Below are 17,177 nucleotides of genomic sequence, written 5' to 3'. Positions count from 1 at the left end.
CTACTTTGATGAAAAGTGTACTTACTATGCCTGTGATATGTGGTTTTCCCACCTAGCTATCTTAAGATGAATGCACTAAAATGTCAAATGACTGGCCCGTGTTGAGGGTGTGTTCTTACTACCCTCACCACCTGGGGACGGCCTGTCAGGAAGTCCAGGATCCAGTTGCAAAAGGTGTTCAGTCCCAGGATCCTGAGCTTGGAGGATACTATGGTGTTGAACGCTAAGCTATAGTCAATAAACAGCATTCTTACGTAGGTGTTCCTCTTGTCTAGGTGGGAGAGGGCAGTGTGGAGTGCAATATAGATGCAATACATCTATGGATCTGTTGGGACGGTATGTGAATTAGAAGTGGGCCCAGGGTGTCTGGGATGGTGTTATTGATGTGAGCCATAACCAGCCTTTTCAAAGCATTTCATGGCTACAGATGTGAGTGCTACGGGGTGATAGTCATTTAGCCAGGCTACCTTGACGTTCTTGGGCACAGGGACTATGGTGGTTTGTTTGCAACATGTAGGTATAACCGACGGGGTCAGGGAGAGGTTGAAAATGTCAGTCAAGACACTTGCCAGCTGGTTAGAGCAATGCTCTGAGTACGCATCCTGGTAATCCATCTGGCTATGTGGCCATGTGAATTTTAACCTGTTTTAAAGGGCTTACTCACATCTGCTACGGAGTGCGAGATCACAATTGTCCGGAACAGCTGATGCTCTCATGCATGGTTCAGTGTTGGTTGCCTCGAAGCGAGCATGGAACGAATTTTGCTTGTCTGGTATGCTCACATCACTGAACAGCTCGGGCCTGAGTGTCCCTTTGTACTCTGATGGTTTGCAAGCCCTGCCACATCCAACGAGCGTCAATGCCGGCATAGCAGGATTCAATCTTAGTCCTGTATTGAAATTTTTACTGTTTGATGGATTGTCAGGGGTTGTAGCGGTATTTCTTATAAGCGTCCTTAAATGTTATCTGATGAATCTTGGACCATATTCCAGTCTGTACTAAACAGTACTGTAGCTTAGCATCCGTTTCATCGGAAAACTTCCATATTGAGCGCGTCACTGGTACTTCCTGTTCGAGTTAATCAAATGTTAGTCTGGAGTCCTGCCTATGGGCTTCCTAATGGGCCCTGGTCAAAAGTAGTGCACTAAACAGGGAATAGGGTGCCATTTGTGTTGCAGTCCAGGACACTGCTGTAGCTTTATACGGGTTGATCTTGGACATTGGCCTCTCATGGGAGGGGGGGTGAGCGCATTTGGCCAGAGCACTGAAGAGACTAAATCAATTTGCTGAGCTACTGAACACTGCTTTGTGCCACACAGTCCAACACAACCTGCCCCCATTACGTAAGGCAGCGTATTATTATTTGTTTTTTTCGCAACGCATCTTCTTCCCTCGGCTTTATATAACGGGGATGATAAAAAATAAATAAAAAGAGAGCGGAGAATACAAAATACTTTTTATTCATTTGATAAAGTTGTTACAACAGGGTCCCTTAACACTGTCGGGCTCCACAGATAACGATCTCTCCGTTCTCACACTCGAGGGCAACGACACTGAAGTTTATTCTAATGGAAATCTTAAACATAAGGAACAGACACGTGAGGGAGTGAGACAGAAAGGGAGCGGGAACAGAGGGGGTGGGGAGGAGGTAGTGATTTGCGTAAGAGAAAAAGCTAGCAGCTTCATTCTGGTAAAAGATTTGGCCACACGCTGTTGGAAGTTTAATTTTAATGAAAGGCAGAGATCTTTTTTTCTTTCCGAGTTATGATTTAGATCAAGTGTAAGTTTGGAGCTCACTGACTCGCGTGCGCTCTCTCTCTCTCTCTCTCTCTCCCTTGGAACAATCAGAACACAGTCACTCTATGAGCTCATGTCAGTCTCCTGGGAGATGACCTCATGAAGGCCCAGCTAGCCGACCAATGGCCTCAACACACAAATATGTGCATTACATATCACATTGGCTAAAAAAACCTGCAGGTTGTTCTACTCTGCGTCCTAAATAACACCCTACTCTCTATACCAGAGGCCCTGGTCAAAAGTAGTGCACTACAGTGAATATGGTGCCATTTGGGACACAGTTCCCTAGAAAGGAACAGTTTTTCAAACATAGCCACTAGACTTGACTACTATACTGTTACATAGTTATTTATTAGTATTGCTACCTACCTGTATTGTTATTTTTGATTTGTGTGATACTTTGTAGTCTGTCCTTATGTTGCACTTCTCCTAATACTCATGGTTTGTTAGATGGAAGCAGAGTTACAAACTATAGATAATTTGCTTCCAGGGATAGTAGATGGTCACGTTCCAAAGATAAGACTGAATCCGTTCATTATGCTTTTTACACAGTTCCGGCCTTTCTCCTGTTATTTCATATACACTAACACTTTAGTCAATTAGTAGGCTAACTTTTGTAAAAAATAAATACAGTGTGTGTGTGTGTGTGTGTGTGTGTATATGTGTATATATATTAGTGCCTTCAAAAAGTAATGTTATGTTAGACGGAATTTAAAATTAGATTTAGTGTCACTGGCATGCACACAATACCCTATAATGTCAAAGTGGAATTATGTTTAGAATAAATGTTTACAAATTAATAAAAAATGAAAAGCTGAAATACATTGAGTCTTCAACCCCTTTGTTATTGCAAGCCTGAAAGTTCAGGAGTAAAAATGTGCCTGACAAGTTGCATGGACTCACTCTGATTTTTGAATGACAACCTCCTCTCCGTACCCCCGTAATTCCCTCATTCAATCAGTGAATTTAAAACCTCCACCACAAAGACCAGGGAGGTTTTCCAAGAAGGGCACGATTCACGCAGTCTCCTCTGAACAGGTGATGTTGAGGTGTCTGTTACTTTAAATTTGTGAAGCATTTATTTGGGCTGCAATTTCTGAGGCTGGTAACTCTAATGAACTTATCCTCTGCAGCAGAGATAACAGGGTCTTCCTTTCCTGTGGCAGGCCTCATCATGAGAGCCAGTTTCATCATTGCGCTTGGTTTTTGCGAATGCACTTGAAGGAACTTTCCAAGTTCTTGACATTTCACGTATTGACTGACCTTCATGTCTTTAAAGTAATGATGGACTGCTGTCTCTCTTTGCTTATTTGAGCTGTTCTCAAATAATATGGACTTGGTCTTTTACCAAATAGGGTTATCTTCTGTATACCCCCCCATGTCACAACACAACTGATTGGCAAACGCATTAAGAAGGAAAGAAATTCAAGAAATTAACTTTTAACAAGGCACGCCTGTTAATTTAAATGCATTCCAGGTGACTATCTCATGAAGCTGGTTGAGAGAATGCCAAGACTGTGCAAAGCTGTCGGTGGCTACTTTGAAGAATATCAAATATATTTTGATGTAACTTTTTATAAAAATAAATAAAATAAATAAATAGACAAACCCTGTAATGAGTAGGTGTCCACATTTTTGACTGGTACTGTATGATATGTATTTTATTTTCAATAAATGTGCAGAAAATATATTTTAACAAGTTTTCACTTTGTCATTATGGGGTATTGTGTGTAGATGGTTGGGAAAGCAAATTAATTGAATCCGTTTTGAATTCCGTCTAACAACTAAATTTGGAATATGTCAAGGCATATGAATACTGTCTGAACACAATGCATCTCACCTTCCTATTTAAACAAGTTAAAGCCATTTTAATCCTTGATTAAAAAGCGATAGGTCGAATAGTGTTCTTTGCCGGACAAAAACAGTTAAATCCTTGTTCCTGCTTGGAACATCTCAATTTCTTCTGTCTGCTGGAACAGAATCCTAGGGTGCCTAAAATTGCTGTTTAATGTTGGAAAATGATTAGCATGTACAGGTGCTGCTGTGCAAGGAATATTTTTCTGCCTCTTTAGCAACCACCCCCACTCTTTGCGCACACACACAGTCACATTTTCTAATCTGGAGCTATTGTTTAAAGCCCCCCCCCCCCCTATGCCACAGGCTACAGGTAGTCAATCTGTCTTGACTTCCTGTGAGTCAGCCACCTTCTGATCCTTTGACTCGTGCGCTCTCGCTCACTGAGTACTGACGCGCTCCCATCTGTTCCGATCCGTTCCCTTCCATCCTTCCCTCACCTCTTACCACCCATCACTCACTTAGTCAGCCAGCTAAATGTGCCCAGGCAGAACCATCCATACCGTCTATGGGCAGAAGAACTCAACCCAGTGTATGTTTGTTTGAGTCAAGGTGAAGGTGCGTAATAAGTTAACTGCGTCATTCTCCCCTTTTTGTTAGATTTTGGCTTTGGGAACTTCTTCCAGCCCGGGGAGCCCCTGGCCACATGGTGCGGCAGCCCCCCTTACGCCGCTCCGGAGGTGTTTGAGGGACAACAGTACGAGGGCCCCCAGCTGGACATCTGGGTAAGACGATGCTCTTGTCTGCATCCTAAATGGCATTCCTTCCAATAGTGCCCTATTGGCTCTTGTCCAAAGTAGTGCACTATACAAGGAATAGGGTGCCGTTTTCACACACCTGCTCTGCAATGAGTCACATACTGCCAACTAGTCCCTCGGTGATACACACGGAGTTTCCCAGAACTGACTGTACATTGTCTTTGACATTGGATCGAGTGTAATCATGGACATTAGAAGCAATAGTGAGGCCAACCAGATTAAACAAAGACAAAGCCGGGGAAAAGTTTTGTCCCAAATGGCATCTTAATCCGCACAGTACACTACTTTTGACCAGAGCCCTATCAAAAGCAGTGCACTATTTAGGGAATAAGTTGCCATTTGGGATGCAGTCAAGGTGCTCAACTGCGAGAAGGTGGGATAAAAAATATACTGCTTTTGGTGATTGCTTCGGGGATCTGATTGTGAATCATCAACCCTAGTCAGCTGATCAAATGTTTGCTTTCCCCCTTGCAGTGATAAGTGTATGAGAATGACATCTTGTTAAAAAACCAAATAGCCCTACTTACACTCTTTTTCAAAGGTGACCTGAAGACGACATGTGAAATCACAAGATTTTCCAACCTCTCTTTATAGCCCTCCCTGTATTACGAGATGGTGAACTCGCCCTCGCATACATCTGGGTGCCTTTCTACCCTGATTGATCTAGTTATGTGAGTGTAATTGTTCACACTGCAGCCCCTGACCTAGTCTGTCCGTCCGTCTGTCTGTGCGCGTGTGTTTTTGTGTCTCAATGTAGAGTATGGGGGTGGTGCTGTACGTGCTGGTGTGTGGCGCCCTGCCCTTCGATGGCCCCACCCTGCCCGTTCTCCGACAGCGCGTCTTGGAGGGTCGCTTCCGCATCCCCTACTTCATGACAGAAGGTGAGACTCAATAACCTACTGCTTTACACCCCAGAAAAGACTGAAGTGACACCACTGCTCCTATGGAAAAACAGTGTGTGGTTGTTGGAATGGGTTTTGTTTACTTGTGATGCCAGCAGAGGACATTAAAGGGGCAACCCAAGATACAACAAAGTGGTTACCCCACCACTTGTTTTAGTAAATGGCTGAGATATAAAGCTGTAGAAATACAACCTCCTCGAATCAATGGCTATATATTGTTCATTTAAAAGTTCCCAAAAATGTATAGTGAATAAAAAAATTAAAAACAACATGCAACAATTTCACTTTTTTTACTGAGTTACAATTCAGTAGGCCCTAATCTAAGGATTTCACATGACTGGGCAGGGGTGCACTTGTGTGCCAGGTCAGGCCCAGCCAATCAGAATGAGTTTTTCCCCACAAAAGGGCTTTATTATAGACTGAAATACTCCTCAGTTTCATCAGCTGTCCGGGTGGCTGGTCTCAGACGATTCCGCAGTTGAAGAAGCCGGATGTGAAGGTTCTGGGCTGACGTGGTTACACGCCGCCAGCAGTTAAAGCCTGTTGGACGTACTGCCAAATTCTCAAAAACGAATTCTCTCGGCTTATGGTAGAGAAATGGACATTAAATTCTCTGGCAACAGCTCTGGTGGATACCTGCAATCAGCATGCCAATTGCTTGTTCCCTCAACTTGAGACATCTGTGGCATTGTGTTGTGTGATGAAACTGCACATTTTAGAGTGGCCTTTGACTGTCCCCAGCACAAAGTGCACCTGTTTAATGACCATGCTGTTTAATCAGCTTCTTGATATGCCACACCTGTCAGGTGGATCGATTATCTTGGCAAAGGAGAAATGCTCACTAATGGGGATTGAAAACAAATTTGTGCACAAAATGTAAGAGAAATAATATTTTTGTGCCTATGGGAAATTTCAGCTCATGAAATATGGGACCAACACTTTTACATGTTGCGTTTTATATTTTTGTTCAGTATATGCACCAATACTGTGTAACCCATTTAACAGTCTGCTTGGAGCTCTTCAGAATCCCCCTTCTTGTCTCACCACTGCACAGGGGTCTAGCATGCAGGGAAAGCATAGACTGTTTTGAATTGAGGCTCAACTGCCCGGCATGGCATAAATACCTGTTCAAAACACCTGTCCAAAATGGAACCCATTTACTACTAGGGCAGGGAATTGCCAAGGACCTCACGATACGACATTATCATACTTAGGTACCAATACGATATGTATTGCGATTCGATACTGTGATTTTATTGCAATTCAATATTCCTAACATATTGTTCACCATACATCTGCTGCAGAGGGACAAGAGCGAGCCATTCATAAAACATCTGAGTAGGAGTGCTGATCTAGGATCAGGTGTCCTCTGTCCATATACTGTGCATCTTATCCATTCTGCTCTAAAAGGCTAAACTGACCCTAGATCAGCACTACTACTCTGATACGCTTTATGAATATGGGCACTGTTCCTAGGAGATCCTAACAGTGCTCCTTTTGGTGGTGCTCCAAATCTAGAGAAGTCAGCATGTCAGGTTTGAGCTAACGCTATACGCCAACCTGGTGCGATTAACTCTAATCAGAGAGAGCCAGTCATTGTGTTTACATAACCTGGGGAAGAGCCAGTGAAGTTCAAGCAGGGCTCTGCCAGCCTCCCCTATAGGGGTGGACTATTTAGTCCATGTTGAATGCAGCCTCACGGACCGCTCCGGTCCTGTTCCCTCCTTCCGCTTCATACGAGAAGAACAGAGTGCCGTTTCCTCCCCACATGTTCAGTCTCTGCTACACACACACTGGCACACATACACACACTGTACGGTACAGTACACAGCCTCTATATAAACATTTGGCAGAGCTGTACTGGTAGTACACTACTTTATTATTACCTTCAGTACTGTACATCCCAGGACCGTACATTATTTGACCGCCGTAACGAAGTGGCCCCAGGAGATTTGGTGTAACAGAAATCCGAAATAACATCTCCCCCCCAATCTGCTTTCTTTAACTGTCGAAAGGAGGTGTTAACTGTCCAGCCCTGAATATTTCCATGATGTACTGGGCTCCTGAGTGGCGCAGCAATCTAAGACACTGCATCTCATTGCAAGAGGCATCACTACAGACACCCTGGTTTGAATCCAAACTGTATCACAACCAGCCATGATTGGGAGTCCCATAGGGCGGCGCACAATTGGCCCAGTGTCGTCCGGGTTTGGCCGGTGTAGGCCGTCATTGTAAATAAGAATTTGTTCTTAACTGACTTGCCTAGTTAAATGAATAAAAATGTATTTTAAATGTACTCAAGAGAAAATAAGAGGGTCAATGTGGATTGCATAGTTTCTCTCTCATATCCCTCTCTCTTGCTGGATTTCTCGGCCAGAGAAGTGCTCATTCGTTAACAGGGCAGTCATCATACAGCGCGTTCGGAGAGTATTCAGACCCCTTCCCTTTTTCCACATTTTGTTATGTTACAGCTTTATTTTAAAATGGAGTAAATTAAATGTTCCTCTTCAATCTACACACTGTACCCATAGTGACAAAGTAAAGACAGGTTTTTAAAAAACAGAAATGGCTTATTTACATAAGTATTCATCCTTTGCTATGAGACTCGAAATTGAGCTCAGGTGAATCCTGTTTCCATTGATCATCCTTGATGTTTCTACAATTTGGAGTCCACCTGTGCTAAATTCAATTTTGTTGGACATGATTTGTAAAGGCACCCACCTCTCTATATAAGGTCCCACAGTTGACAGTGCATGTCAGAGCAAAAACCAAGCCATGAGGTCGAAGGAATTGTCCGTAGAGCTCCGAGACAAGATTGTGTCGAGGGACATCTGGGGAAGGCTACCAAAATAATTCTGCAGAATTGAAGGTCCCCAAGAACACAGTGGCCTACATCATTCTTAAATGGAAGAAGTTTGGAACCACCAAGACTCTTCCTAGAGCTGGCTGCCCGGCCAAACTGAGCAATCGGGGGAGATTGACCTTGGTCAGGGAGGTAACCAAGAACCAGCTGGTCACTCTGACAGAGCTTCAGAGTTCCTCTGTGGAGATGGGAGAACCTTCCAGAAGGACAACCATCTCTGCAGCACTCCACCAATCAGGTCTTTATGGTAGAGTGAACAGACGGATGCCACTCCTCAGTAGAAGGCACATGATAGCCAGCTTGGAGTTTCTCTGGTCTTAAGAAACCAAGATTGAATTCTTTGGTCTGAATGCCAAGCCACCACGCGTCTCCGTAGGGATGGTGCCAGGTTTACTCCAGACGTGATGTCTGGAGTAAACCTGGCACCATCCCTACGGAGACGCGTGGTGGCAGCATCATGCGGCTGGGATGTTTTTAAGCTGCAGGGACTTGGAGACTGGAGACTGTCCTTGCTTGAGTGGCTCAGCCAGAACCCGAACTTAAACCCGATCTAACATATTTGTAGAGACCAGAAAATAGCTGTGCAGCGACGCTCCCAATCCAACCTGAAAGGGCTTGAGAGGATTTGCAGAGAGAAACTCCAAAACTACAGTTGTGCCGAGCTTGTAACGTCATACCCAAGAAGACTCGAGGCTGTAATCGCTGCCAAAGGTGCTTCAACAAAGTACTGAGTAAAGGGTATGAATACTTACAGTTGAAGTCGGAAGTTTACATACACCTTAGCCAAATACATTTAAACTTAGTTTTTCAAAACTCCTGACATTTAAATTCCCTGTCTTAGGTCAGTTAGGATCACCACTTTATTTTAAGAATGTGAATTGTCAGAATAATAGTAGAGTGATTTATTTCAGCTTTTATTTATTTCATCACATTCCCAGTGGATCAGAAGTTTACATGCTACTAAATTCTAATTGAGTTTATTGCCTTTAAATTGTTTAACTTGGGTCAAACATTTCGGGTAGCCTTCCCCAAGCTTCCCACAGTAAGTTGGGTGAATTTTGGCCCATTCCTCCTGACAGAGCTGGTGTAACTGAGTCAGGTTTGTAGGCCTCCTTGCTCGCACACGCATTTTCAGTTCTGCCCACACATTTTCTATGGTATTGAGGTCAGGGCTTTGTGATGGCCACTCCAATACCTTAACTTTGTTGTCCTTTTGCCATTTTGCCACAACTTTGGAAGTATGCTTAGGGTCATTGTCCATTTGGAAGACCCATTTGCGACCAAGCTTTAAACTTCCTGACTGATGTCTTGAGATTTTGTTTCAATATATCCTGCCTCATAATGCCATCTATTTTGTGAAGTGCACCAGTCCCTCCTGCAGCAAAGCACCCCCACAACATGATGCTTTCTCCCCCGTGCTTCACGGTCAGGATGATGTTCTTCAGCTTGCAAGCCTCCCCCTTTTCCTCCAAACATAAAGATGGTCATTATGGTCAAACAGTTCTATTTTTGTTTCATCAGACCAGAGGACATTTCTCCATGTGCAGTTGCAAACCGTAGTCTGGCTTTTTTATGCCGGTTTTGGAGCAGTGGCTTCTTCCTTGTTGAGCTTCCTTTCAGGTTATGTTGATATAAGACTTGTTTTACTGTGGACATAGATACTTGTACCGGTTTCCTCCAGCATCTTCACAAGGTCCTTTGCTGCTGTTCTGGGATTGATTTGCACTTTTTGCACCAAAGTACGTTAATCTCTAGGAGACAGAAAACGTCGTCTTCCTGAGCGATATGATGGCTGCGTGGTCCCATGGTGTTTATACTTACATATTATTGTTTGTAGAGATGAACGTGGTGCGTTTGGAAATTGCTCCCATGGATGAACCAGACTTGTGGAGGTATACCATTTTTTTTCTGAGCTCTTGGCTGATTTTCTTTTGATTTTCCCATGTCAAGCAAAGAGCAACTGAGTTTAAGGTAAGCCTGAAATACATCCAACAGGTACACCTCCAATTGACTGAAATTATGTCAATTAGCCTACCAGAAGCTTCTAAAGCCGTGCCATCATTTTCTGGAATCTTCCAAGCTGTTTAAAGGCACATTCAACTTAGTGTATGTAATCTTCTGACCCACTGGAATTGTGATACAGTGAATTAAGTTAAATGATCTGGCTGTATCAAATGTTGGAAAAACTTGCCAAAACTATAGTTTGTTAAGAAGAAATTTGTGGAGTGGGTGAAAAACAAGTTTTAATGACTCCAACTTAAGTGTATGTAAACTTCCAACTTCAACTGTATGTCAATGTGATATATGTATTTTTTTAATACATTTATTTTATTTTATAAATGTACAGAAATGCCTATAAACATTTTTATACTTTTTCATAATGTGATATTGTGTGTAGATTAAGGGGGGGGGGGACAATTTAATACATTTTAGATTAAGGCTGTAAGAAAGTGTGGAAGAAGTCGAGGGGTCTGAATACTTTAGGCACTGTAAATAAGACCGCAGAAGGCAAGATAAGTACGCTCGTGCCGAAGAGGTGAGAAGAGCAGAGACGCATGCATGCAGGCAGACCGATGTGCGCACACACACAGATACAAACACACAAACAAACACACGCGCACAAAACAGAACCTCAGCCCAGTGGGCAGTAATCCTATTAAGACCCAGAGGTTGGTGACGTCAAGCTCATTTAGCCCCTAACTGAAGGATAAGAGGTCTCTCCATCCTTGGAATGGGAGAGGGATGGAGTAAAGAAAGCAGAGAGGGATAGGGATAGAAAGAGAACAGGAGAGAGGGGGTTAGAGAAAAAAGAGGGAGAAAGCCTGCTGTGCATTCCTTCCTGAGCTCATCTGTTTTTCTTAGCGTGAGTAGTGGAGGCACTCCTTCCCTGTGGCCGGCCCTGCTTTAATAGAACCGCTTTGTTCCCCCAACGTTTTAGCCGGAGCGCTCTCTTCACTCAAATGGGGGTATTCTTCCTTCTGTACTCTCGGTACATGGTACAGTCCGTACACACAGTACCACTGTCCCGAGCTGCGTGTTATTGTGTATGGTCTGATGTGTCGGGGCAATTGTGGAAAGTCAGACGTGACAGGAGAACACACTCCTCTCTGTCATCAGATGATGTCTCAAGTGATATTGGAAGAACTGTTATGGTTCTGAGTACCAGGGATTGTACATTGATTTTGTTCCCCTCTCTCTGTCTCCATCTTTATTCATTTTCCCCTCCCCTTCTCAGACTGCGAGCACCTGATCCGGCGGATGCTGGTGCTGGACCCGTCCAAGCGTCTGTCGGTGGCTCAGATCAAGGAGCACAAGTGGATGGCACTGGATGTGCCGGTGCAGAGGCCCATGCTGTACCAACAGGAGGGGGACCTGAGCGTGGGCGAGTACAGCGAGCAGGTTCTGCGACTCATGCACAGCCTGGGCATCGACCAACACAAGACCATTGAGGTGAGAGGTGGCCGAGAGAGGGTGCTTTGTTTCTTATATAGTTCCCTACTTTTGACCAAAGGGCCCTGGTCAAAAGTAGTACACTGTAAAGGGAATGGGGGTGCCATTTGGTGGCACTAAGCAAGATTTGGTTGGACGGCCCCCCCCACCTCGTCGCAAAACAACACAATTTTGTGTACTTGCATACTATATGCCAGTGTACATTTGTACACTAGCATTAACTAGCATACTAAAGAGAATGAAGCAATGTGTTGTGCAAGTGTGAGTATACTGTATCTCTAATGACACCCTATTATGAGTGTTGATGTTAGCACAGGTGTGGTCCTCTGTAGCTCAGTTGGGAGAACATGGCTTTTGCAAAGCCAGGATATTGGGTTCGATTCCCAGGGCCACCTATACCTAAAAAATGTGTGTACGCATAAATGTAAGTCGCTTTGGGTGACAAATTCCCTCATAGATACTCTAGGCATCACTCTGGACCCAGAACTATTCATATTTTCTTTTCTTTTTTACTTGAATGATTGCCCCTATTACTTCTGTTGGTTGTTAGCTAGCGGTGGCTAAAGTTAGCTAATAATAAATTTTTTATAATTTGGTGGGTGTGGTGGTCATGAAATTTCATCAGCCAGTGAATGTCAAGCAAATAACTGTCACAGTAATTGACCATTAATTAACAAACACATTTATCATCTCTTGGCTTCCGCGCATAGCCTACAAACCACTGGTGCAGACCTTTGTAACATCTATATTTAAAAAGTCTAATAAATCCATGTAATATAGCCTAAACCTTCGCAATAAATCCATTATTTATTTTTGACAGGTCTCAAGAAATGTGATTATAACGAAAATGTAGAAACAGAATAGCATATTCTGAGTTGGGCTATATGTTTTTAGATATTTTAATAGATTGTAAGGCTGCATTATGCGACTAATGATGATTTGAAAAAGTTGCTTGAAAGACATGAGACTTGCTTTGTTTTTTGCGTAGGCTGTACACACTTCATCAGTCTCTCATTCACAATTTGACAAGCACTTGATAATGCTTCGAATATCCCAGCGGCATCCCCTTTGTGGGGCCATAATGCACTCTTAAAAAATGCACCTTTCACTCCTGATCTGATCTTTCTCACACATTGCGGACACAACTGCGCTCGTCCTTATCCAATTCCGAGGTGCATATTGAAGATATTGGAAGAACTGTCCGCATTTACTTTCCGTCAGCCAACAAGATGAGTAAGCCTAAAACAACAGCAAAAGCACTAGCCTCTGTCAATCTACTATCCCTCATAGTACAAAAGTTGACCTGTGCGAGATATAAATATTCCAAACATAGTCTAGGACATTTATGGGATGCAATTTTCACATTATACGCGTAGAAAATCGTAGACTATAGCAGGAAACACCATTATCAAAAGCGACCACATGATATTATGCACATAATGCTTTAATTATAAAGGTGCATTTTTATGGTGAACATTTTCTTCCCCAAACTTGAAACTCACGCGCTACTTATGTATGCCAGTTAGGCTCTATAACCCTTGTAAAGCAGATTTAATATGCTATTTGACTACTTTAATGGTTTCTTACCTTAAGCTGGTAGTGACAATATATCATTGACAAGTAATAAGCTAATATTTTCACCCATCAGACTCTTCTTGTCTTTACATATACTAAATAATGTGTGAAATTCTTTTTGAATTTCGAACGGACCATTATTTCGAATAGACCATCATCATGCACTTGTCTCGAAACGGGCAGCGGGGAAAAATACATGTCCACTCCGCACTTAAATATCGAATGGAGGACACTTTTCCCGTGGTTCATTTTCATGCCAGCCAGGTAGGCTATACTCCTGTTTTTAAAGATAAGCAACGTGCTTAATATTTGCTTATAGTAGGCCTAGCCTATAGAAAGCTGATAGGATCCGCCTATTTTTAATAGAGGCCATCACTTTGTTTTATTGCACAATTGCATAGCCTTTAGAAATGTTGCTCAACATGTGCTCTTGGGCTCTCATGAAGTGTTTGATTATATTTTCGATCACATTTGCATTGATGTCAGAGTGATTTAGAGGGACAATAGAGTGCTGAGTCCCAAGCAGTTAGCAAGTTTGGTAGGCTACTAATGACCAGCAGCATCATCATATTTTGGAGAAGCCTAATTACCTTGACTAAACGGTTACGTGGAATTTGACAACCTTCATGACTCGTGACCGCCCGATGTGGCGGTAATATGGTCACCGCAACAGCCCTAGTGGGTGCTTTATGTTTGTCCTATGATTCTTCTCAAGTAACCCCCTTTGGATAGGACAAGTACCACCAGGGGTCCTAGTACCCCTGTTTGGAAACCACTGATCTATACCGCTGTAAAATAAATATATTTTCCATGACACAAAAATATTATATTTTCAGCTGTTTTGAAGCTGGTGTACAAAACCCAAAAGTAAAAGACGCAAAAATGAAACTTAAGAACGGAATATAAATGGTGCACATAAAACAGATCTACCGCTTCTTAGATTTGCTTTCTATTTCTATGTGAATTTGGTAGGGTCGCCCAAAAAGTTACATATTGCAGCTTTAACATTCCTGTGTCCAGTCGCTCCAGAACAAGAGTTACAACCACTTTGCTGCTATCTACTACCTGCTGGTGGAGCGTCTCAATGCCCACCGCTGCAGTTTCCCTGTGGAGCAGCGGCTTGACGTACGCCAGCGCCGGCCCAGCACCATCGCCGAGCAGACTGTCGTCAAGGTAACCCTCTCTGTCTTCGTTGCCGTTTTTTTGGCGCCACAAGACATGTCTGTGTGGTGCATTAGTATGGCTGTCTGTGGTTGTAATGATCAAGGACATTTACATTCACACACCTGGCTGTTCATAAAACATATTCTCTTCCTTTTACTGCTCTCTTTTTTTTTTTCTCATTCTTATCCATTCAACTTCCTTTCTTTTCTTTTCCGCTCTCTTTTTCACCTTTTCGCCCTCTTTCTTTGATTCTCTTTCTATCCAACTTTTTTCCTCATCTCTTTCTCTCGTCTCCTTATCTTCCTCCCTCATTCTCTCTCGTGCTCTCTGTACCCCTCCATCTATATCCCCTACAGCCGAGCGAGCCAAGCGGTTGCTCCCCCCAGGTGGGTCTCCTGCCCCATGGGGTGCGGGGTCTACTACGCTCCCCAGCACTGTCCCAAGCCTCTGTTGATGCCTTTAACTTCCCACAGTCGCCGCTTCTGCCCGAGCACAGCTTCATGGTCGAGGATGTGGTCACTCCTAAAGTAAGTCACAACTCCAAACAAGTCGCCCCATGTCATCTAAGGTTACAAGCTATTCTGAACCGAAGCACCCCGGCCTGTAGACACCCACTATGTGGAGTGTTATCCAGTTTTCCAGCTGGATAACACTGTTGAGTTAGTGGAATTAAGCATTTTGTTATATTAAATATTATATATTAAACTACACTGCTCAAAAAAATAAAGTATCTGTATCTTTATACACATTTGGGAAGTTCGAAGAAAACCATAAAGGAGAGTGTCATCAAATGGATTGGTATTTTAGACTCATGCTTCAATTCTAATATAAACATTATGTTTGCACAGAAATACACACAGTCAGTGTCATGTGGGAGTTGTGCTCATTAGGGCACATCGTAGCAAAACTAATTGCAACACGAACATCGATTCATTTATTTGTATTTTTTTTCTCGCATTGGACAAACTCAGGGAGTACTCTGTTTGAAAAGATTTCAGAACATTTTCTCCTAACTGAACACAACCCCATGGAGCACTGATTGCAACAGGACCGATCCTCCCCCAAGGCCACCCCACTGCTGTTGAGTTATCTAAGAGGGGACTCTTGTCTGTCTGTTTTGTTTGCTTTAGCCCACTCATCCTTTCTCCCTCCCTCCCCAGGGAGCTCTTTGTTCAAGACTGTCCCCAACTCCCCATAGCCAGGCAGTGAGAGAAGGGAGCATTTCCAGTTTGGCACTCAATAGAACAACAACACAAAATCAGCAGAGGAGTGACATAGTCCAGCCCCAGTCCCCTCTTTACCCCCTTTTATACCTTGTGTGGGAGTTTCTAGCTAGTTCCGACTGAGGTTGCATCCTACTCACTATTTAGTAGTGCACTGCTTTTGACCTGGGCCCTGGTCAAAAGTGCCGCACTATAAAGGGAATATGGTGCCGTTATAGTGCACTGCCTTTGAGGCTCTGAGTGATGGATGGTGGTGTTTACGTCACAATTTTGTTATGAAAGAGCTCTGACTCACATTTCACTGAGAACGGGGCTCCACGGTGGAGTACATAAGCTGGAAACGTGTCTGGGTGTTAACCTCGTTCAAATCCCCTGGCCTCTCCTGTCCTATTCTGACCCCTCCTGACCGGCACCTGCTGCTAGTGCTACTTGGATGGCCCCCTTTTCCTCTGGTGTGTCCCAAATGGCGCACTATTCCCTTTTTATAGTGCACTACTTTTGATTAGGGCTCATAGATTCCCTGTGCACTATATAAGGAGCAGGGTGCTATTTGGGACACACTCTGTCTGTGCACCGTTCCACAGCCTGGTGGGGGAAAGGAGGGATGTGTTCTACCATGTGAGCAGCTCCCCAGAGCCCTTAAGGCTGAGGCACTGGGCTGGCTGGTTCTAACAGTAACCGCACAGCAGGCAAGGCACAGCTGTCCCTCGCCAGCTTACGTAAGCCACTCCACTCAGCCCCGTCCGTCCCCTCTGTCTGTCTCACTCGCTGGGGCCACACATCTGACGTGACAGCTGCCCAATTCTCTACAGCTCAGGCACAGTTAGAGACCTCTTTCTCACACACACACACACACACACACACACACACACACACACACACACACACTATGACCACATGCACACTTAGCATTGGCCCATGTGACATCCGCTGTACTCTTGCCCCTGCAGGTCTGGACCCAGACTCTCTCTCCCTACTCCCTCTCTGCTAAGTTTCTGTCTTTATCTGTGCCAGACTGTGACCTTTTCTTCCAGCCTGGCCAGGCTTTAGCATTCGACTTCACTCCTGACGTCAGCACTCTGCGTTAAAGAACCTACCATTCCCCTGCTTGCTGCTGGGTTTTGAAAAACTGCCTTACACACAGACCCTATGCTAGTTTTATTTTGACCACTTCGTTATTTATCACTTTTACTACAACAAAAATGGGCCTTTTTATTTTTATATTAACCCTCGTAAAAAAAATGACTTGCTAGGGATTAAATCAAAGCACCGCTCAAGTGTTATCTTGGTGAGTGAACACGGCGGGCCCACTCAAGAACAAGGAACTAGCATAATCTCAGCAGCAGGAGCACCAGCAGGACACATGTCCAGGATGCTGTCTGTTGAGGCTGTTCCCTCTGCCCTCCCTCACTCCTGATGAGCCCCTGCTTGCTCTAGGCACTGTAGGTACCAGGAATGAGTCCCAAATGGCACTCTGTTACCTATTTCGTGCTCTACTTTTGGTCAAACCAGTGTACTAAATAGGGTATAGTGTGCCGTAATAGCCTGGTGTGGCCTGGGTTTGAGCAGCCAGCCCCTCTCCCTCCCCAGT

At 43.9% G+C, this 17,177-nt stretch overlaps 1 protein-coding gene across 3 annotated transcripts in view; it reads left to right on the top strand.

Annotated features, from left to right (window-relative positions):
* LOC110503529 (serine/threonine-protein kinase SIK2) overlaps positions 1 to 17,177 on the top strand; it is a 57,291-nt gene that overhangs the window by 25,387 nt on the left and 14,727 nt on the right. For all 3 annotated transcript variants that reach the window (XM_021581888.3, XM_021581889.3, XM_090218095.1), the window contains 5 exons: positions 4,252 to 4,376; positions 5,167 to 5,290; positions 11,410 to 11,624; positions 14,220 to 14,372; positions 14,720 to 14,890. In XM_021581888.3, coding sequence (XP_021437563.1) covers positions 4,252 to 4,376; positions 5,167 to 5,290; positions 11,410 to 11,624; positions 14,220 to 14,372; positions 14,720 to 14,890 — 788 coding nt within the window. The remainder of the gene's footprint in view (positions 1 to 4,251; positions 4,377 to 5,166; positions 5,291 to 11,409; positions 11,625 to 14,219; positions 14,373 to 14,719; positions 14,891 to 17,177) is intronic.

The sequence above is a fragment of the Oncorhynchus mykiss genome, chromosome 24 (assembly GCF_057628025.1).
Source record: "Oncorhynchus mykiss isolate SJ-2025 chromosome 24, ASM5762802v1, whole genome shotgun sequence".
NCBI lineage: Eukaryota > Metazoa > Chordata > Actinopteri > Salmoniformes > Salmonidae > Oncorhynchus > Oncorhynchus mykiss.
This window is presented reverse-complemented; position numbering and strand designations above follow the sequence as displayed.